General features: G+C 46.0%; 1 protein-coding gene across 1 annotated transcript in view; it reads right to left on the bottom strand.

Annotated features, from left to right (window-relative positions):
- Positions 1-2,238: 2,238 nt before the first annotated feature.
- Positions 2,239-22,291, bottom strand: part of PLXND1 (plexin D1) — a 133,394-nt gene continuing 113,341 nt past the window's right edge. The window contains exons 29-36 of the mRNA XM_039480790.1: positions 21,580-21,643; positions 18,536-18,570; positions 15,966-16,070; positions 14,968-15,131; positions 12,937-13,084; positions 8,328-8,468; positions 5,821-5,895; positions 2,239-4,326 (exon numbers count right to left, since the gene is read on the bottom strand). Coding sequence (XP_039336724.1) covers positions 4,210-4,326; positions 5,821-5,895; positions 8,328-8,468; positions 12,937-13,084; positions 14,968-15,131; positions 15,966-16,070; positions 18,536-18,570; positions 21,580-21,643 — 849 coding nt within the window. The 3' untranslated portion in view covers positions 2,239-4,209. The remainder of the gene's footprint in view (positions 4,327-5,820; positions 5,896-8,327; positions 8,469-12,936; positions 13,085-14,967; positions 15,132-15,965; positions 16,071-18,535; positions 18,571-21,579; positions 21,644-22,291) is intronic.

Here is a 22,291-nt window from a genome sequence, read left to right as displayed (position 1 = left end):
CTAACAGAAGTATTGGAGCATAAGCTTTCATGGGCGAATACCCACTTCGTCAGACGCATGTGGTGGAAGTTTCCAGAGGCAGGTATAAATATGCAGGCAAGAATCAGTCTAGAGATAATGATACAAGGTGCCGCAGGACTCTTTGTCGCTGTAAACCTAGCTAGTCACTAGTGGCCAAAGGCATTTCTAGGGTGGCCAGATGCCTGGTTTTTGACTGGGAAGTCTAGTTGACAAGGGGACCTTACGGTGTTTGGTTGGATCTACTGCCTGGACACCCAAAGTCTAGTTACTGTGAGTGGGAGAGGCAGGGAGGTGCTGGGTCATCACCTGCTACAGCCCTTACCCAGCCGGGGCACATCCTACTTTACTTTCATCGGGCAGCTGCCGCTAGGGTTGCCAATTTTCTACTTACACAAAACAGAACGTGCCCTGCCCTCACTCACTCCATTTCCCCCCTCTCCTTTTGTCACTTGCTGTCCTCACCCTCATGCGCATGCTCATTTTCACCAGTTGGCCTGGGGGTTGGGATGTGGGAGGGGTGAGGGGCTGTGGAGTGAGGCCAGGGATTTGGGGTGCAGGAGGATGCTCTGGGCTGGGACTGAGGGATTTGGAGGGTGGGAGGGGGCTCATGCTGGGGCAGGGGGTTGGGGCACAGAAGGGGTTCAAAGGTGCAGGCTCTAGGTGGTGATTACCTTTTAAGGATCTAGGTCTAAGCTCCTCTTTGTTCTTCTGCATTTCACTCTGGGCTACCTTAATCATCTCCCCACCCAGCCTGGGTGCTTGAGGTGTCCTGCCTTAGGCACCTAGCTCTCCTCCATGCTGTATGTGGGGACTGTGGGGGTGCCTAACTCAGGTGGCAGACTCTTGGGTAGAGATCCCCGCTGGTGTGGGGGCTGGCCCTAGCGGACAGGAAATGCATGATGGAGGGGCTCATCACCTTTTTATGTTTGCATGAGATTTCATAGTAGCATGGGAGCTGAGCACCCAGTAGTGTTTATAAATGGATGTAGCTAAACTTAGCCATCATATAAATCTGCAGATATGATGAAAGTAGTCAGCCCTGTGCAGTAGAATGCAGCCATCTTTCTCACTGTTGGAAGCTTAAAATAAGGTGACCAGACGGGAAATGTGAAAAATCAGGACAACTTTCCCCCCATCCTGGCATATATATACAGTTGCATATATAAAATATAGCCACTAATAGTGGACCAGTCCTGATAATAGTGGGATGTCTGAGCACCTTAGCTTAAAAAAACTACAGTGAGAGATTCTACCTCTGAGCCACGGCTTGATGTTGTAGTACTGTATGTGACACCACTCTTCACTCAACCAGTGTGCAAATAAATTCCTCCATGAAAGTGTAGGAGAAACCTGGGGCTGAAATCAGCCATGCAGCAAGGCAACGGCTACGGTATATCTGCTGTGCAGATTTTTTCCCCAAATGCTGTTGGCCAAAAACTTTCCCACACGGTTGATCACCATGTTTTATTACAAAGATAAGTTTTCAAAGATTCCACCAAATAGCAGGTAAGAGAACCACACTGACAAATACATGACAAAGTTAAAAATATATTACAAAGGATCAGGGTTCAAGACAATACAGCCAACCCTCAAGCTCTGTTGCTTCCAAAGGGCTGAAGCAAAGAGCATGTTTCTTTTCTTTTTTTTTTTTTTTGCTTTGGAAAAAAAGATTAAATAAGCGTAGGCCATAAGGCATGCTTGCCAACCACAGCACCTGGAGCAGATCCATAGCCTCACACTAATTAGCCTGTTACCTTCCCAGTGTTTCAACACAGGGATCACCATCTCATGGGACCATCCCCTTGCACCCCTTCGTCACACCCCCTGCCCTATGCTCTGACACGTCTCACCTTCAGCTTCCCCGCATTGGCCCTGTGTGTATCTGGCAGCTGTTCACAGTTTTTAAAGAAGAAAAATTAAATTTTTTTAAAAATCTCTTTCAAAATAAAATGTAGCCCAGCTACATTTGTAACATTGCTAGGCTGAAGCCACTTATTCAGCAACTACAGTTAGACTTCCACAGTGTATGTACGTTTCTGCAGTTCTGGTTAAGCTTTTCTTTCCCCTCTCCCCTCCCCCAATAAAGTGTGTAATTTTTAAAATCTATAGAATATAAAATCAGCTGTGCTGCTCCAAATCCCCATAGAACTAGTCTATGCTCAAGGCATTTCTAAAACATTTGTGACAGAGGCCCTGGCAATGAGCTATCCAGGGGAATTTTTTTTTTTTTGGTTGAACCAAAGTTGCTCACTGCCAGGTTGATTCTTAGCCAAGTGCTCAGATGGCAGCCCTGTGCATTAGAGAGAGTCCCCTTTAAACCCTGCCTTGGGTGAGGTAGTAGCTTTTTTTGTATTTTTGGTAGTATGAAAGTTCGGGGCCAAACTGGATTTGGAGTTCATGGGCAGTTTGGCTTTTTTTTGCATTCATGTGCGGCTTCTGGTATGTGCAGCAAGCGAAGGCTCCATCTCTAAAAGGGAGCCATGGAATTGTATTGTGGTCCTTCACCGGTGGGCAACAAGGAAGCAAGAGCGCTTGTATTCTAAGGCGCTGCCCTTCTGCAAGCAGCATAAAGGAACTGGCGAGAGTGCCGTTTGGGTGACGTTTTTCTCTGTTATACCAGTGTAAATCCAGAGGCAACGTAGCAAAGTTGCTCCAAGTCACAGCAGTTACTCCAGCTTTACAGGCATGTAACTCCATTGACTTGGAGTGACTTAAATGGAGTTACTCTCCATTTACACTGGCTTAACTGAGGGCAGACTGTGTCCCGCAATAGCCTAAAATAGTTGGAGTCATTCCAGCTTGCAGGGATTGCTAGATAGGCTAATTCTGTAAAAAGCATTTGGAGTCACACTACATTTTCTTTGATGCTGTTTGGGCTGATACAGCAATAACCTTCTATTCATTTTAAGTCAATAGCTGTGGCCATCAGCATGCCAGACACAGCAAGCCCAGAAGCTGTTTTAGGAACAGACCCATAATACTGGCCTTGATTTAGTTTATTTCCATCACAACATCCTACATTTTCACCAGTCCCATGAGTATAACTCGCAGCTGCAGAGTACCGTGTGAGCTCCAAAAGATGTTCAGAGGGACTACCTGCCATTGGGAGCACAGCTTTGGTCAATTCTGTACTGTTCCACCAGTGTAGATACTAAATAACAAGTTAAATGCACTGGCATTACTCCAGATTTACACTGAGAAGAATTCAACTGTGGGTTGTGCATGCTGGAAGACAGGGAAGGTGGTATAAAGGGAAGGAAACGTTGCCCTTGGACTCCTAACATGTCTTTTCCTTTTACTTTTAGGTAAAATTATTCCTGTGACCAGCTGGATGAAACGTGGCTATTTAGGGGATATTTGTCAGCTCCAGTTCAGTGTGTGCACAAACATCTGGGAAACTTGGGGAAGTGGGAACAGCTGCCCTGATTTGTTCCTCTCTGACATTGTCAAATGGACAATACACTCCTTCCAGCTAGATAATTACCATTTCCATTAGGGGTAAAGTGCTTTCGCATGTCTTGACTACTTCGGAAGCAATCTCACTGTCTAGTCCATGAGTTCCCCACCTGGCACAAGTTGCAGAAGGAGTGGTTATGTTTACACATACAGTACAAAAATAAAAGGCACAAAAAACATCTAATGCAGCAGATAGTGTACAGTAAACAGATTCCCTGGTATTTAAAACATACAGAAGAGGGGTATAGTTAAGGAAGTTCTGCTGCTGCTCCAATAGCCTTTGAACTCTCCAGTCATCACTCCCTGAGGCTTCCCCGCTGCTTTGCATCCATCATTATCGCTTGCCTAGCGTGGGCTCTAGTCCGCAAGGCGTCTCTCTGGAAGCAGGAATGTAGGGAGATGATGGCTGCTCACACGCAGGTTAAAGGAAAATAGAAAGTGGCACGTCTCTAGTTCTGGCTTGAAAGAGCAAATAAATTATGGACACCACGCAGTGCAGATCAACAAAAGGGATTTGAAGTGATTTGAAACGTTGTTTGGTGGCTTCTCATCCCTTGCTGGCTCATCTCATCAATAGCCGTGCCCACCAACAATGTGGTGACACAGTAACCGTAAGAGCCACAATCAAATATAGATCTACATGTATATATTTTGTTTAAAGGCATGTTCCCTAGTGGACAGTGCACTACAGAGAAGGTCACTTCCAGGAGCTGGTTCGGTCCAGAGCACCCCCTAGGCCTCACTGCAGCACTCATAAATATTGTCCTCCATGAGCGCGATCACTTGCTCAAACTTGTGTTGCAGCTGCGTGCGTCTCGTGGTGGGGTTGGAGTCCAGGGCATTCACTATCTGTAGGAGCAAGAGCAGTGAAGCGATTAATGCAACATGTGCCAGCCTTGCCCTTTCTGTGTTCCAAACAAGTCGTGTGGGGACAGGATGACCCATCTGGGTCTAGTGTCCTGACGAGGTGTGGAGGAGGGGGTTATTTGCCCTGTTACTGGATTTTTTCAGCATCCCTCCCCCTGGCCTTTTGTTAAGCATTTTTGGAGCCACAGATTGCTGACTAATCCAGGCTACATTTCACTTTCCATCCTTGCCAAACAGATGAGAATAGATTACTGGTTTTCCAAGCAGCCAAGGGATTGGAGAGAGAGAGAGAGAGAGAGAGAGAGTGTGTGCACGTGTGCAGGCTGCCACCTCAGAGCTCGGCCAGCTCACTATAAAACAAATAGGACTGCATTAGGACTGCTCGTTAAAGGCCTCCTTTTCCACACCCACAGATTTGTGGGGACAATTAACTGTGGGTGCAAGTGAAGGCACATAGACATCCGGCTATCTGATTTGCGGGTGCAACAAGGACTCACCTACATGCTCTCATTTGTATCCACAAACACTTGCAAGAGCAAACGTCAGGCCAGAAGAAGGGAGAATGACTTGTAAATTGAGATCTGTTCTGAATTCTCTGGTGATCTAACAAAAGGGTTGAAAATGCACCTAGATTTTAAAAAATCTGTGACTGACTTTACAGGAAGGAGAGAGAGAGGATTGAGTGGAGACAGAGAGAGAGAGACACCAGACAGATATGGACATCCTAGCTCCTCAGCTAAGGCCATTCCATCAGTAACGAAGAACAGTCTCTTCCTTGTTCGGACTCTTTTCAGTGGGACTGAGGACTGACATCACAAAAGGACATCAGAGAGACAAGGTAAGGAAGGTCATATCTTTTATTGAACTAACGTCTGTCGGTGAAAGAGACAAGCATTTGAGCTTACACAGAGCTCTTCTTCAGGTCTGGGATTGTTGTATTCCAGTGGCTCTATTCGGTCCATGATTTTTAGAATCTAGCAAAGTTATGAATTTAAGTTTAAAGCATAACTCTGTTAGACACGAAAAATCATGGACTGAATAGAGACATTGGATTTATGGCTTATCAAAACAATTTATAACCCATTAACACCTCCCCCGCCACTATCTCGCCCACCCCTCCCGTTTCTGTCCCCCCCTACATCTGGAGGGGTATTAATGTGCCACTTCACCTTGAATAGTCCCTTGAAATATGTGTTTACTTATGCTGAGCAATCTGTTCCACCTTACATTTAGCTGTGACACTCTGAGTACCTTTCCCAGACCTGAAGAAAAGCTCTGTGAAGCTTGGAAGCTTGTCTCTCTCACCAACAGAAGTTGGTCCAATAAAAGCCATTACCTCACTCACCCTGTCACTCTAATATCCTGAGACTGACATGGCTACACCAATGCTGCATATAAAAGGACATCAGATATTTCCCCACAGGTACCTGGAATGCTGAGTACTGACTTCACCTCCAGACAAATGAAGCTGCTTACCTGAGTGCGGTATCTTTTGGCATATTTGTATATTTCAGCCATGGCCACATTGGTGTTAAACTCATTCCGATATTTCTTCATAAAAGATAAAACAAACAGGGGAGGAATATTAATCCAAATGCAGGAATCCAGTCCATTCAACAGAAAGCAACTGGAGTAATAAAAGGCTTAGATCTGATTTGCTGTAAGTTAACACTGGATCGAAATGCTTGGACTCTTGTTCCCATCTACGTTATTCAAGATATATGTTATACTTGTTTAGTGACTTCAGAGGCAAAGGACAAAATTTATTCCTGGCACAAACAGGGCCCACCTCCATAGATTACAGTGGGAGTGGCATTTGTTTATGTTAGGGATGAATTTTGTACCATTTTAATAATCCTATACGGCACCATTCACCTGTAGATCTCTGTGATGGGGTGTATAACCCAGCCTGAGGTGTATATCCCAATTAATCCACCTGGTTGCATGTGAAGGGTGGGCCAGGACTCATTAAAGCTGAAGCCAGCTGGGGAGGAGCTGGGTGGCTCTATAAAGGCAGCAAGTCGAGGGCAGAAGGGGTCTGCAGGGAGTGAAGGAAGAACACTGCAGTCACTCTTTTGGTGGCAGAGAGCAGAATGCAGCAATTGGCTGTAGCAGTTCTGATGGTGTTGGGTGCCCCTCCTGGATAGCTGGGCCCGGAGGTAAAGGGGAAGAACTGGCTCCACCAGGGAGAGGCCAAACCCAAGAGCAGGCGGTGATCCTGAAGCAGCTTAGCAGGGATAAAACTTGTGGCCATGGAGGCCTGGGGAGTTTAATGCTACAGAAAGCTCTGATGCGAGGGCTGCAGTGGATTGGGAACACAGCCAAGCGCAGGAACCTGATCCCCAGGGAGCGAGCCCTGAGAGACACTGGCACTATTAGAGCCTGCAAAGGGGCTGGGGAGAAAGCTTGGGGGAAAAAAAGGCTATAGTAGGAAGAGGTCCAGGGAGACAGCAGCAAGGAGGCTGGTGGAGCAGACTTTGGCTTATAGGGCTATAGGGTCCCTGGACTGGGTTTCCCCACCAGTCACAGGCACTTGGTATGAGGCCCCTGAGAAGGGGCGAAGGATGACTGAAAACCCTGAGTGAAGGGCTGTAGAGATGGTGCGACGCACATTCAAGGGCCAAAGACCAGATGAAAGGTTTAGACCCTGGTTGGACTTCTTGTTATCCTGGAAAGGGTGGAACTTAATGGTGACCTGGCCAGAGGGCTGAATTGTGAGACGAGACAGCTCACAGTGAGAGCTGAGTATCTGTTGGCAGAAGCGCTAGGGAGGAAAAAGACGCTATGCCTGTCCAGCCACGAGAGGGCATGCCAGCCGCGTGTCAACCCATCCACAATCTCCAAGCACATCACAGAGGTGGGTCAGAAAGAGCTGGTTGGGAAACTTCTGACAAAATATCTTTCATTGGAATTTGCAGATTCGTTAACTGAAATGCTTTTGTGGAGATGGTTCTATTTTGATGAAGCGCCGATGGAACCCAGGCAGAAAACCTGACTGTCAGGCAGGTTTTGAAACATGCCTAGTTTCCTAGCTCAGCTTCCCAGTAGCTCATCAGGCAGATTGCCTCAGAATTGGGGATCTCGGGGCTTCTAGACTCTTTGGGAAGCTGGCTCCCTTGGCTTCTAACTCCAAAGAGCAGGGTGCTTGGGTAGCCAGCTGGCCTCAGAGCCATGGGAGACCTGGCTCCCAGCGCCTTGGCAGCCTGCCAGGCAGAGTTTTGTTAAAAACAAATCTAAATGGAATGTTTCAGTTTTCCAAATCAATTTTTTTTTGTTTCATGGAGAACATCAAAATTTTGTTTTCATTCCAAATCCTCTGCAAACTGGAATTACTGTTCGCAGACCAGCTCTATTATCCTCATTTTATAGAGGGGGAAACTGAAGCTCTTAGCAGTGAAATCACAAACAAAGACACTGGTAGACCTGGGCGCAGAACCCAAGTCTGTTCACTCTCAGTGCAGGAAAGCGCTGGTTCACCCTGATGTGCTAGAGAGGACCTTAGCTTCAGAGTCAACTGCCTGTTGGTTCATCAGAATTCTTCTGTCTTCACAGCAGCACATCGCTCATTCCTACCAGGCTCCTCTTTAGGGCAAATAAACAGGGCCAATGCCTGACAATTTGAAGGTTGGAGCCAGAGAAAGTGGAGTTAGTGGATGTCGCTGTAAGTTTATATAGAGCGAGGAGAAATGATTTGTACTTTTCTGTTCCTCCTTCAGCATTAGCATGTATGATGCTCAACGTCAGTGCCCTGTGCTGCGCTACCCAATGTCCTGTACTGCAGACAGCTGATCCCTGCCTGCTGTTCCCATAGGTTACCCACCAATCTTGTAACCATTACGGCAGCCAGAAAAGGCATGCTCAGCAGCGTGGAGAACACCACAGTCCCACAACAGATTCTGTGGGGCTGCTCCGACTCCAGCAGACACCAGTGGGTGTATGAGTGGACTCCCTTTAAAGCTACTGTGGCTTTGCGGATTTCTTACCCGTGACTCCTCTGCGAGATGTGCATTCATTTCCTGCTCACTGAGAGGCGGCATGTCGTGGATCTGTTTGTAATAGCGCTGCACTATTTTCCTATACTCTGGAATCTCCTTGGCATACAGTAGTTTATTGGTAGGTGAGTCCTAGAGAGAGAGAGAGAGATGGATACCTCATTGGCTCCAAGGCTCATGGCTTATTCCCTGATCATCCGGGCTTCACATTGGAAGGCTAATACAAAGTTTTTAAAACAAGAACTTCAACTGTGCTAAGGAAAAAGCTAAACTTTTGGGTTCTGGGTTTAACCAGTAAGATGCACAAAATGTGTGCACTATTGCATGACTAATGTGCACATACAACTGCTAAGACTGCATGTAAATCAGGGTACTGGGTACATACATGATGAGGTGTTGCTCAAGTTTACACATTCATTTTGGGCACGCAGACTGTTTAAAAATCAAGTTCTTTATGTCATGTTGGTGGGAGGGACTGGGCTTTGCATGTTGACATATTGGCCTTAGATTCTTTTTCAATAGAGGTTTGATTTATTTTTAGTTGTCTAAAACAATGTGTCCAGCTCACATTGTGTCTGATCGAGTGCATGTAAATTAATAAAGGGAAAATACCAAATTCACTTTGTTTTGTCCAAGTGGGACATTAATCATCTCATTCTCCCTGCCCAGCTATCAGGGATGGTATAGCCCCACCAGCACCCACTCAGGCAAAAGTCCGAGCAAACTGGTGGGATCAAATTGATCCTCCAGGTAGTGCCATTCCTTTCAATAACGTTACCCTGGGAATGCCCTGGGCTTATTACCTTTACACTGTGCCCTGCAGGTCAACAGACTGTCTGTTGGGACAAGGAAGGGAGCAAGTTCTAGACTGAATGACGCTGTACTGAGACTAGCCTGTCCCAGCCCCCAGACACACAAGTCCAGGGACTGCTAGCAAGAGCACACCAGCTGACCCCAAATGTTGCAGCTACACAGGGAGGGGATGGGTCCTTCAGCTAGAAAACCAGGTAAGGCCTTCAAGGTTGATATCAGCACCTTGAAATGCACCGGGCCATAACCAGGAAGTCAGGGAAGCCTTTAGGGCACCGTTGCAATACGGGGTGTGGCTAGCACTAGTAAGGGTATGTCTACACTTTTTCTGGAGGTGTAATTTCCAGCTTGAGGAGACATAACTCTGCTAGCTCTGGTGGTGCATAATGGCAGTGTAGCTGCTGTGGTGGGAGAGGCTACCCATCCCACATACATCCCTAGCATCTCCCATGGGATAACGCTTAGGGCCGCTGGTCCTTTCCAACTCTTATGCTGCTGTGGCAGCACTTCTGTTTTTAGGGTACTAGCTAGTGCAGGCATGTTCCCTTGAGGTGGAACTTATACTGCCAACAAAGTGGAGACATATCCTTACTAAATGGGCAGCAGCATTCAGCATCAGCTGTAGGGTCTGAGTGGTTTCAACCCCACAGACTGCGTTTGTGCAATGCCCTGCATATTTATATAGCCTGTTTATAACATTTCCTTTACAAAGCGCAGGGAACCAAACTTCCTCTTAGTTATTTCTCAGTTTCTGTATGCATATGTATTATAAATTGTGTGTTGGCACAGGGACTGCATGTTACAGTTTATTACATACAAGGAATACAGATATATGTGATCTGATTCTAATCTCATACCAATTTAAACTGGGAGTAACGCCACTGAAGGCAGTGCAATTACATCAGTGTAAGGCTGGTGACATACTGTATATACAGGCCACTTTACTTTTATGCGGGAGATTTATTCTTCCCACATTACTCAACGATTCCTTTCTTATGCTATTGTGTTTCTGAAAACATTTCCATCTGCTGTCTGACCCCAGCTGACCCCCTCTTCTCTAATCGACAGTTTGACAAGGATAAATTATAGGTGTTTCGTAACAGACTTAAAAATGTTCAAAACCCAAACAAACAAAAATCAAGCACTCATTAGATCTTCCTCCAGTATTAAATCTCTCCCAGTAAAGACTTCCTGATGCTTTTAATTTAGGTGGAATGCTCTGCTCCGACACCCAGCCCCCCACAGGGTGTGCTCTGCGTCACATACTGCACCATGAGGACATGATTTACAGCACTCATGCATAAAACGTATTTATGTCAGGAAGTTTCAGATGTCAACACCAAACTCAGTGGAGCCAAAGGGAGGACAATAAAACACACACAACCTCTCTTCCTTCTAGCTGCTTGAGCTACGGCGTTTGAGGATGATGTGAGTTACATGGGGGTAAAACAGATAGCAGTGAGAGGAGACCCAGGCCCATACTTTCTAGACTGCTGTGTATTTACAGTCTGTTCCTTGAGTCCTTACTTCCATGATTTCAATTAGACTGTTTGTCGGATAAAGAGCTGCAGGATTAGGCCCATAAAGACCAATAACTGTTCTGAAATACTAACATTTATCTGTGGTAAAGTGCCAAGGGTAGCCTCAGCAACATAAAATCCCAAGAGGGAGCTAGATGCTTGGGCCTGATTCTGACCTCCCTCAAATCAAGAGTAACTTCACTGAAGTCAATGGTGTTACAGCAAAGTAAAATCATTGACTGAGTAGAATCAGATGCCTAAATAATAGGGTGATGGGCATATTCAAAATAGTTAGGGTAGAACTACACTGATTAATCCTATGTGAACTGATGGCGCCTAGATCCGCCACCTGATCTTGGCAAAGTCTCTGAAGGCAAAAACACTCACGCTTGCTTAGCCACATGCAGTTGTAGAGTTACATAATCAGAGCACTGCTCACCTGAACAAACCGGGACATGTAGCTTTTAGTATTACAACACTGAAAATGATCCCTTCTGGAAACACCACCAGAACTTAATAAAGAATGATCGCTTTTCTGTAGGTGTGGTTGACCTGCCTAGAGACCAGAATACCCTATGATAGCCCTGCTAGAAATCAAATGACCTATTAAAAGGACTGGATGCTCTTTAGGGCAGGGACTGTGTCTTTGTATATGTTTGTAATGCTCTTAGCACAATGGGAGCTGATCCTGATTTCTGGCTCCTATCATCATAAAAATAAATAAGACCCTGATCCTGCAAACAATTACATATGTGCTTAAAACAGAAGTCAATGCCCCGCTCGTGTGTACAATAAAGCACATGTGTAACTGTTTTTCAGGCTTGGGGCATAAATAAATAATCTCTCTCTCTCTGTCATGTTTTCAGAGTATTTTCGATAGGCCCCTGTAAGGTTTCATAACTGTTTGATTCCACAGGACTTTTCTATACAGGCCAAACGATACCTCATGCTGTTGGGCTGAGCAACACAGAGATCTTGCTTTATAAATATTGGAATATGTGCTAGGGGCAGGATGAGAGCCTCCTACTAACAGTACTTATCTAGCACTTGATATTTCCAAAGAGCTTTATATCAGTGGATTTGGTAACCCTTTAATTCCTGAGGTAGGTTAATATTATTAGCCCTATTTCACAGATAGGAAACCTGAGTGGTTAAAACCTAAACTCTCAAAAATGCAAGTGAACTGCCACTTGCCTGTGAGCTATGCCCGATGCACGCATGCAAGTCAGGGTTCATTCTGTGTGCACAGCTCTGTTTGTACCCAACCCTGATATTGCATGGTCAGAGGTGTGTGCAAAAAGGACCACACACATGTGGCATATGCACCCTCAGTTTGGGGAGGTGAGCCCCCTGCTCTGCCTCTTCTGCCTGATGCTCTGCCCCCAGGCTCTTGCTGGCTGGCCCACCAGTGCTGTCCCAAACCCCGGCCGGCCCCTGGAGCACAGGAGCAGCCTCGAGCCTGGGCTGGCCTGCCAGCACCCGGAGCAGTCCGGAGGAGCCCCGGCTGGCCAGGACTGAGCCCCTGAGCCTGCGCCACCCAGAAGAGCTCAGAGTCCTGCCATGGCCCAGCCCCGGGGCTGCAGCAGGGAGTATTAATGGAGGTTTGGGAAGGCTTAGCCTCCCCCAGCCCCCTTCACCCACTGCCCATGCACACACACCTCGAAAATTTAGGACCAAGGGCCAAAATCTCAAGTTATTTAGGTGCTTAACATCTATTGATTTCAGTGGGAGTTAGGTGTCTAAATACTTGTGGAGGAGGTGCTTAGATGAGTTTGCAGTAGTTTCTGGCTCCCAGTCTTGTGCTTAGTTCACTAAAGCCTTGTCTACACTAGAAAAAGGACTATACCAGCAAACTCTGCTAGTGGAGACCAGTTTATACTGATTTTGTCAGTATAGCTTCTACCAGTTTGGAATAGGCAATATTGCCAAAAGGACTTTTGTGTTGGTCTGTATAATTCCGTGTCCACCAGGGCTTTTGCCAACATAGCTGTGTCTCTTGGGAGGTGGGGGGGTGGGAGGGGCTGCGACAGGGACAATACACAGGGCAGCCCACCACCTGGTCTACTGATGAAGGTCCCAGAATAATCCATTCACCATTTAGGCCTCAATTTCCTTAACTTCCCAGACTCTGGCTCCCATGTTGCCTATCATTCCAGCATGCCTACAACCATGCACTCCCATCACCCAATCTCAATTCTTGTAAGGCCAACCCTGAGCAGAGAGTGGGGTGAAGGGAAAGGTCCATCTTAGTGGGAGCTGCAGATCTCTACCTTGCCCAGCTGTAGGTCGGAGATGGAACAGGCATCGATGAAGGCCTGGGCTATGACAGAGAGACAGGCGTCTATATGGTCAGTCTTGTCGATGTCAAAGACAAACTGAGGATTCTTCAGAATGTTGACCCAAAACCTCAGAGGTAGGCTGCACGGGAAAGCATCAGAAACAGACTGGATGAACTTCGTCATTCCCAGATCACTCCGGAGTGATTTGAGAATAAGAAAGAAAAAAGCAGAAGGGATGACGGAGGAGAAAAAACACAAGAAAAAAAGAAAAGGGAAAAATATGGAGATAAGGTTATTATTTAATTGTTGTTACCATCCCTTGCCCTGCCTCACCCTGGCTAGAAGGGACAGGCATTTGTTTCACAGACGATGGGGTGTTTCCCCTAGGATGCAGTGTGAGGATCAGGCATGGGGTATGCATGAGTATCCCTACCTAGGTATGATTGCTGCATTACACTTTGAGTAATTCATTGAGCCTTGCATCGTCCATGAAAGATCTCTGTGTTTTTGCCTGTAAATTTAGAACTAACTTCCTACAAGTGGTGCTGAGCCCTGTCCATCCATCCCAGTGTCAGAATGTAACTAGGGCTTGATGGGTGGGCATAGTCCTGGGAAACATCCCTTGTGTCTGACCTCCAATACGTTTTCTCTCTCTCTAAGGGCATGAGCCCAGACGGCCATTGCTGTCTTGCTCTTTTTTGTCGCTTTCACCCTGTTTTCCTAGCACAGATGTTTGGAACACTTTTGTGGCAGCTATTTCTGTACTGGTGAGATTGCCTTGCAAACACAACTTGCCACAAAATGGCTACAGCACAGACAGAAGCAGTGCAAACTTCTCTTCACCTGCTCCTCCCCGGCCTAGATGGACCAGTTCTGTGGCTCACGTGTTCCTTGGCTTTGCTCCTGAGGCTGCCAGCTCAAGTGCCAATGGGGATGGAGAGGCCTGCCCACGAGGCATTGTACTGAGACCACCAACCAGAACTCCGAGCGTCTGATGGTAACAACTCTGGCTCACAACCAACTTGGACTGGATTAGAACCAGAGGCCAAGGAGGGAGAAGCTCTGCAGCCCATTAGCAGCCCTATCTATTGGCACATCAAAAACCTGGAGATAAAAGTTCCATATCCTAAACCAAACAATTATGCTAATTTGCATACCCACTGATCTTCCCTCCCAAAGTATGTTCTTAATTTCCATGGGTTGGGGTTGGAACAGCTGGTCCCATTGCGGCAACTTCAGGGCCAGCTGCCCCTCTCATCTGAGAGGTGCTGAGCCGCTCCTTCAAGCGCTCCCTCCCCTTTCCCCCTAGTTCTCTCTGCTCCTTTTCTGTTAAGATGGCTGAACCTCCTTCAAGTTTCTTCCCTATCTCTGCCTCGGCCCTCTGGCTCATTCCTCATTTCTGTGTTCTATGGTCTTCCCTAGTACTCTGGCTCCAGCTCTCTGCTTTTCTTCTTGCTCCGTGCTGCCAACTCTTGCCACTTTTATCATCTGTCTCCCACTATATGGTGTTCTTGAAATGCCAGCTCCTGGAGTCATGTAAAAATGCCAAAATCTCAGCAGTCATTAAAAAACCAGAAACTTTCCAGCCTTCGTGGCTGCAGAGAGAAGCTGGAAAATGTGACCCCCGAAAGGTTCAAAAGACAGAAGGCAAACGAACAGAACCCAAATATATTTCTTCAAAAATCTTGTGATTTTTAAGACAATCTCATGACTTTTTGTGAGCCAGACTCAGGATTTCTGAATACCTGAGGTTGACAATATTGCTAGCGCTCTGTCCTCACTTGCCCCTCTGCTTTCCTGTCCCCCTTTCTGCCCCTTTTCCCTCTGTCCCTTCGTTGTACCCCTCAGCTCTCCGTTTCTGCCCCTGCCCCACTTCTCTGCCCCACCAAGCACTCTAAATCCTGTATTCATTACTAGCTCTCTGCATTATCACTCTAATGATTATTTCAAGGCACTTTGGCTTTGCATCTACTTGTCCTGTGAGCTGGAAAGGATAGAAATAATGGGTTGCATCTTCCAAACCTGTTGGTTTTCCAAATGTGCAAAGTGTCAGGGTCAGAGATCCCTCTTTTCTCCGCTTGCTCCTCCAGAAAGTCAAAGAAATACTTGATAGCCACAGGCGGCTTGTCCTCTCGCATACAGAGAATGGCTTTGAACAGGTCATCCAGGAACTTCTGCAGTGTTCCCTACGGGACAAGCGCACATAGCATTGGCCAAGGTGAAGCAGCAACAACTAAAACTAAGGTACTATTCTAAGGGGATTGGATTTGCTCTTCACAAGTGGAAGAGACTTTGCTGCCAGTTTAGTAAATCGGGGGAGGAGGGGGATGCAAAACGGGAGAGAGAAAGGTTAGTTTTGTGCCTGGTGATATAATTAGCTCCAGTTTGGATTTAATTTCTTTTGGCATAGAGGTTGCTTTTTCTTACTGCTGGGATCTCAGAGCACATCTGTGATTGTTCTGCACAGTAAATAGAAAACTAGAGACTGTTGGCCATTCTTATGATCTCTGGTCCAGCTATACATCACACTGGGATTAAAGATGGGCTTGAGCCCAAGCCCTGGATCCAAACACCCTTGGAGTGTAGGGAAGTTCCAAACCGAATGCAGATTGATCCAATGCTCTTCCCCCTCCTCTGATCTGAACATCCCCAAACTTTGAGAAAGTCTGTGCCCAAATCTTAATTTTGGGTCTTGAGCCTCTGTTGTAGTCTGAATCCCTTTCCTAAGTGTATAGGCCAGGCCACAGGAAGGTAACATGTGGCTTCATTAGGCAAATTACCAGCTAGAAAGTCAGAGAAAACTATAGGGTCTGCTTATGTCCAGCAGCCTCAGCCTCCTTATATTCAGTATGGCAGAGTCCCATCTCTTCTCTACAGTGAGGGATGCTACAGCACCCATCTCTACTCAGGGCATAATGTAACCTTGCTTAAAAATAACAAGTCACATTTTATGACAGAGCTACCAACAGAAATCCTATTTCCCATAAACAAAATTCTCACACTGCCCCAGCTTCTCTTACCTTTGTAGACAGTAACCTGGTCAAGTAGATCTCAGGTAGGACTTTTTTCCTATGGCTCTGTCTATGGGACTTCTTATGTTCAATCAGTTCATCAGTTGGAAGAACCTGAGTCAATATAAAAAATATATGCTCATGATTCCTGCCTTCGGGACATCTTTTTACTGAGTAAAAAGGGATGTTACCAATACACCATTTATATATTAAATAAAACATTATCTATGCTGCTAAACACACAATTAGATTAGTTAAAACTGAAAGAAACTTAAAGCTCAAACTGACTTTTTGCTATTTGTGCCTTTTGTTCTATTTCTCTTAACTTGGCCAACAAAAATGAACCGATCAATTTCATTTAAGTTTTTGCTCTGTGTCACTTCTTGAATTCTCCCAGTGCTGCTGTAATTTGGGATATCAGCAACACAAGGCCAGGCTTACACAGAAAATGCAGCTTGCCTTGAAATGTGGAAAAAGCACAAAAACATTGTTTGATTTGTTAACAAACCCTTGCTACCTTTAAAAAAAACCCCAAAATCTAAATGTTCCATTGTTCAGATCATTGAATTAATGCCCCGGCAGTGCCCTAGCATGTCACTGATGAACCTCTTCTTATTATTTTCTATGTGCACTTCCACCCTCTCTCTCTTCTCCTGCAGTGCTCTAATATTTTTTATTTGAGCACATATTTTTTATTTGGAAAGATGTGAAGTTCCTAAAATATTTCCTGATGCTCGAAATGCCCCTTTCCCCTTTATAACTTTTAACAATACATCACTTCAGACTTTCAGAGTGCTGTCCAAACATGAACTCGTAAATCCTCACTACCCCACTGAGATGGGTGAGTAATACTATTTATTTATTAAGTGACTTGCCCAAGGCTTCAGTGGCAAAGCTAGGATTAGGAAAAAGGCATCTCTTTCCTAGTTTCTTGCTCAGTCCATGCTGTTGTTCTGAACTCGCTAATGGTAACGGGCAGCTAGAGCAGGCCACAGATCTCTGCTCTGTTTCCATTGCAGCACCGGTTTTATGTTCCATGCTGGTAAGACTGTCCTATATGTAGCCTCTCGCCCCCGCTGTTGGTCTCTCTGAAGGGGAGGTACCATGGGGAGCCAGCATCTCACTGAGTGCAGTGTAAAGGGGTTCCTCTGCCACTATCACACTTAGGGCTTGGCTACACTTACAAATTTGCAGCGCTGCAGCAGGGTGTGAAAACACACCCTCTGCAGCGCTGCAAATTGCGGCGCTACAAAGCGCCAGTGTAGTCAAAGCCCCAGCGCTGGGAGCCGCGCTCCCAGCGCTGTCCGTTATTCCCCACAGGGAGGTGGAGTATGGACAGCACTGGGAGAGTTTTCTCCCAGCGCTGGCGCTTTGACTACACTTAGCGCTTCAAAGCGCTGCCGCGGCAGCGCTTTGAAATGCAAGTGTAGCCAAAGCCATAGTGTTTCAGCCCCACGGAGCTAGGTTACATTAACATAATCAATGCTGAAAGAGGATTCTCTCCTCTTCCATCACGTACATGGAAATGACATGGGTCCAAAAGCAGAAATACCGTGCGGGGGGGAGAGGTTACCAGGAATATCATAATAATATAGTCACATTGAGTATGATTCTCCTCTCCCATCGAGTTTCATACCATTGGAACTTACCTACCCCTACTTTGGAATTTAACTCTTTGGGCCAGATCTTTAGCTGGTGTCAATCGGAACAGCTCCATCGACATCAGTGGAGCTATGCTGATTTAGGCCAGATGAAGATCTCTTGCTATAACAATTCATGACTGAGCAACAGAATAAAAAGGTTGGAATCCTTCTGTATGGCAGAAACGACTTCCTTGTAAAGATTAAGTTGATAGGCTTGCAGTGCACTCCATTTTTTGAAACATCCCCGACTAGCAGGGTTTTGCTCTTCCTGTATCTGTTAGTTGGCAGCCATCAAAAAGGTGAAATATGTTTGAGACTATGATCAAGATTAAGATAAAAACTGAATGCTCTCTGCCAAACATACCATATGTTCAAGTATTACCTTCTTACACAAACAACACAGTAACCACAGGGGGTCAGCCAACCCCCTGGGCAGGTCTGATCACCAGCCAACAAGCTAGCTGGGTGACAAATGCATCCGCCTGCATTTACTGTACATATGGAAAGCATTCCTAGCTTTGCCTTTGACAAAAAAACTCCGCACAGCATTACTGCCCTTTGAGTGCACATTAATACATTGCTGCAAGGCAGGTTCATTCCGTAACAATTGTACATTGCAAATTCCATCTGGCCAGGCCTCCTTCCCACCCACTACACTCCTCTAGCTAAGTAATTCTTTTCCCAGCCACAAGACAGGGCTCCAGGGAAGTTGTTGTTGGGATTTGTGTGCACTGATTGCCTTTTCCTTAAGTTATCAGTACCTCCTTTCTCAGGCAATTTCCTGGTGAGAGGGTCCAGTTCCCAAATAGACATTTCCTACAAAGGAAAGGGGGAGGAGGTGGGAGATGGGTGAAGTAACCCCCCAAGGAAAACAGCCTTGGCCACACACAGTGGGAGAGTCATTAGCCTTGATTGCTTTTGGAACGGGATACTTACTAAATGAAAGTATTTTTCGGTATCCAAATCCTTCACTGGAAAAAAATAAAGAAAAACAGAACAGCTTAGTTTGCTATGTTGTGACGCAGACAACTTCATACAGAATCAGATAATGGAAAAGTTTGGGTATGGGTGCTGTGTTTGGGGGAAGGCGCAGCAAGGACAACACTTAGTGATTCCTGTACAAGGCACTTTAGCTAATCCTGACAGCCCTTCTGTGAAGTTGGTATTTAACCCATTTGACAGATGGGGAAACTGAGGCAGAGAGGCACAGTGACTTGCCTGAAGACCATGTCAGAGCCAGGATTAGAACTCGTGAGTTGCCAAGTTCCAGTCCTGCACTCTGATCACTAGTTATGTTTGGCCTTGTCTGGGCTGTACTTCAGCATTTATCATTCCTGGACAACATACTGTTTGACTCAGATTTCCGGAAGTCTCTTATCACCCAATCTCAGAAAGGAAACTGATTTCTATATGCTGACTAAAACTGGCGGCCAAAAGCTGCTGTAACTGTTTGTTTGCAGGCAAAGATTTCTGCTTTCAGACTCTGATGATCAATAGCTACAGGGAAAGACCCAGCAAGACATACATTTCTGCAAAGGCACATTTGATTGGGGAACCAGCCTGAATCTACTCCATTTATTCTGTGAGTGTGTCACTCTTAGTGGTAGCATCTCTGTGAGGGAGAGGGAGGGTAGGTGTTTCAGCTGCTTCAGCTGCTCTTTAAACTTGCTTTTGCATGGCAGTGCAACACTTTCCCTCCACCCTCCGCTCCATCCAACGCAACCCTCCTCCTCCATCAAAGCAGTGCAATGATCTTCAACATTCTTGTGGCTTAAAAGTGATCTCAAAGGCAAATGACATTGGAGCTGTGCCATTTTTTCTTCTTTAGCACGTGTGAAGGCCTAAAAAAATTGGCAGCCTTTAAACTTTATGTTTGATTTTTTCTTCATATGAAATTCTTTTCTACCCTGCCTTTGCCGGATGACTCTATGCAGCACTTGAGAAGTAGATGAATGCTGACATTAAAAGAGACTGACCCTGCGTAATTGAAAGGGGAAGGGATCTTTGATTAGAGAGTTTAAAACTCCTCCTTGTCTGTTTTGTTTTTGTAAACACCTATTCAATGCAAACCTCCAACAAACATCTGGAAGAAAAAGTTTCTTTGTGAAAGATTCAAACACCTTCAAACTGAGGGATAGATAGATCCCGGCCCCATTTTCTACACAGTACTTGAGCAAACACAGGAGGAGACTTGATAATCCAGTTGATTAAGGTTAAAAAAGAAAGAAATCAGAACCCTCCCCTCTCCTCCACCCACAAATTTCAATAATAATAATAATAATAATAATAATTATTATTATTATTATTTGTATTAACATAGTGCCCAGGAGCTCCAGTCATGGACCAGGACTCCATTGTGCTAGGTGCTGTATAAACAGATTAAAAAGGGGCTTAACACAAAAGGACACAAAATCAATTGATTTTCCTTTTTACAAGTGACCTCTAAAATCCTTAGTGTAGGAATGAAAAGTTTGGAAGCTTCATCTCAGAATGTCAGAGTGACACATGAGGATTGACCACAAAACCTTGATCTACTACTTGTACACCACTCATCCAAGTAAAAGCTCTTCACCCCTGTGCCTGATGTGAAGCATTCAGCAGAAACTGGGAGCTGCGCTGTCACAACACTAAACAGCAGCCATTCAAGTACAAAGCGTGACAAATGGGCCTATTCAGCAACACTGATGGAGATGACCTCATGCTGTCGAGCCTGATGACCAACGTATTATATTCCCGGCAGTCTCCGGTCCTGGCTCCCCCCGCCCCCCAGCTCTGCCAAAATACTGCAGCAACACTGCTCCCAGCTCTTTGGATTCCTTTTTTTTTTTTCTTTTTCAGACTGTTGGCCGCCACACAGAGAATGTCATGCACTGCAGTCAATAGAGCACTAAGTGTCTCTGCTCTGTCTTGCTGTCTCTTTGTCTAGCCATCAATTCTGGCTGCGGGTGCTGCACCGTTCATATATAAATGGCAGGATTCAGCCACACAAGTTCCTGTAGCATAAGCGTTCTGTGACCAGTCGAAGACATTTGGGGCTTGTTGTATCTCAGTAGTAAAGAATCCAATGGAAAGGAGGGGGCAAGAGCTGATTGCTCATTCTATATATATTTGCCACAGTGCCATGAATGCCTCTTCACTGAATGTAGGACACAGTTTAATCATAAGCCCCATTGGGTAAAGAGCACCAGCTGGAAAAACAACTGGAGATCCTGATATACTGTGCCATGAGCTCGGCACTCCAGAGGGCGCCACAGCCGGCCCTACAGGTAGCGCTGAGGCAAAAGTCTTCGACAGCTGAGCACGTGGGTGCGTGCACACCCACAATGGAATCGACATAAGAAAGCACTCGAAGAAGAACAATTGGAGATCCTGTTGGAGCTCTGATAGCTTCCAAAGGATACAATGATCTATTCCATTGTCACAGGCTCACTTAGAAGTAGCCAGGCCACCCTGCCCTGCAAAGCTGACATCACACTATGACTGTGGGGCCAAATCCTCAGTTTTTACTCCCATCGAGTTTTACTTCTGGCTCTGGGTCCCAGAGAGGCTCACAGCTCGATAGCCTGCCATGCTGTGCAGCACCACAGAAAAGAGACAGATGAAGCTGAAACTGAGGGCATCCAGCACTGGGGCTGCAGGCATCTCAGAAAGATCTGCCCTGTGTACTGATGGGGGCTGCCCATGTGTCTACAGCATTCCCAGGCAGAGAGGAGGTGTGTCATAGGCTGAAGCTGATTATCATCACTGGGTGAATGCTTGATGCATTTCCGTGGATGGTGCTCCAGGAATGATGGGAATCACAACATTCTAGCTAGCCATGAAAAGGTTAACCCCACACTCATCTGTTCAGCGAGAGGTCTGAAATGTGCAGTCTGCAGGCTCTTTGCACCTCCTCAGAGCTAACCCTGATTCCGCTTCCCATCTCTAAAAACAAAGGTCACCTGCGCCATCACCGTGAAAGAGAGAGAAAAGCAAATTACCTCGACTTAGCGTGGTGTCCTTCTTATCTGATAAACTCATTGCCAGAGAGGCACCTTCAGGAATCTGAGGAGGACGAGAAGAACAAAGGTAAGGGATGTCAAGGAATACTTGGGATTACAATTGAGCGAGGTAGCTCTGTAGCTGGGGCAGCCTTGTACTGGTGATGCAGCTGTGTTTGAGCAGCAAACATAAACTGCCACGCTCAAGATGACAACCACACCTCATGGAATAAAATGCTCTGACGTTAGCCCCAGATTTAGGTGCCTAACTCCCAATATTTCAGTGACATCAACGGGAGTTAGGCACCTAAATACCTTTGAGCATCTGGGCCCTAGTGACTAATGACACAGGTGCCTTGCCACTTTCAGGGCAAGGCCCACACTTCATCTCTTTCTCCAGGCTAAGAAGACGGATGGGAGACTGGCCTTCGCTAGGAGCGTGAAGAAATACACTATCTGGATTTGACTGATGCCAAGCAAGAAATGAAATGCTCTGTGTGTGTGTGTGCGTTTGTGTGTGTGTGTGCTTAGTGCAAGCTCCTCTGGTGGGGGAACTATTGTTATTTCTAAATAAAGAGAGAAAGGATGGTCCAATGGTTAGTGTGGTAATCTGGGACTTGGGTCCCATTCTCTGCTCTGCCACAGACTTCCTGTGACTGTGGGCAAATCACTTGGCCTCTCTGTGCCTCAATGTCCTATCTGTAAAATGGGT

This window comes from Mauremys reevesii, linkage group 7 (genome assembly GCF_016161935.1).
Source record: "Mauremys reevesii isolate NIE-2019 linkage group 7, ASM1616193v1, whole genome shotgun sequence".
NCBI lineage: Eukaryota > Metazoa > Chordata > Testudines > Geoemydidae > Mauremys > Mauremys reevesii.
Note: the sequence above shows the minus strand (reverse complement) of the source record. Positions and strands in the feature narration are given on the sequence as shown.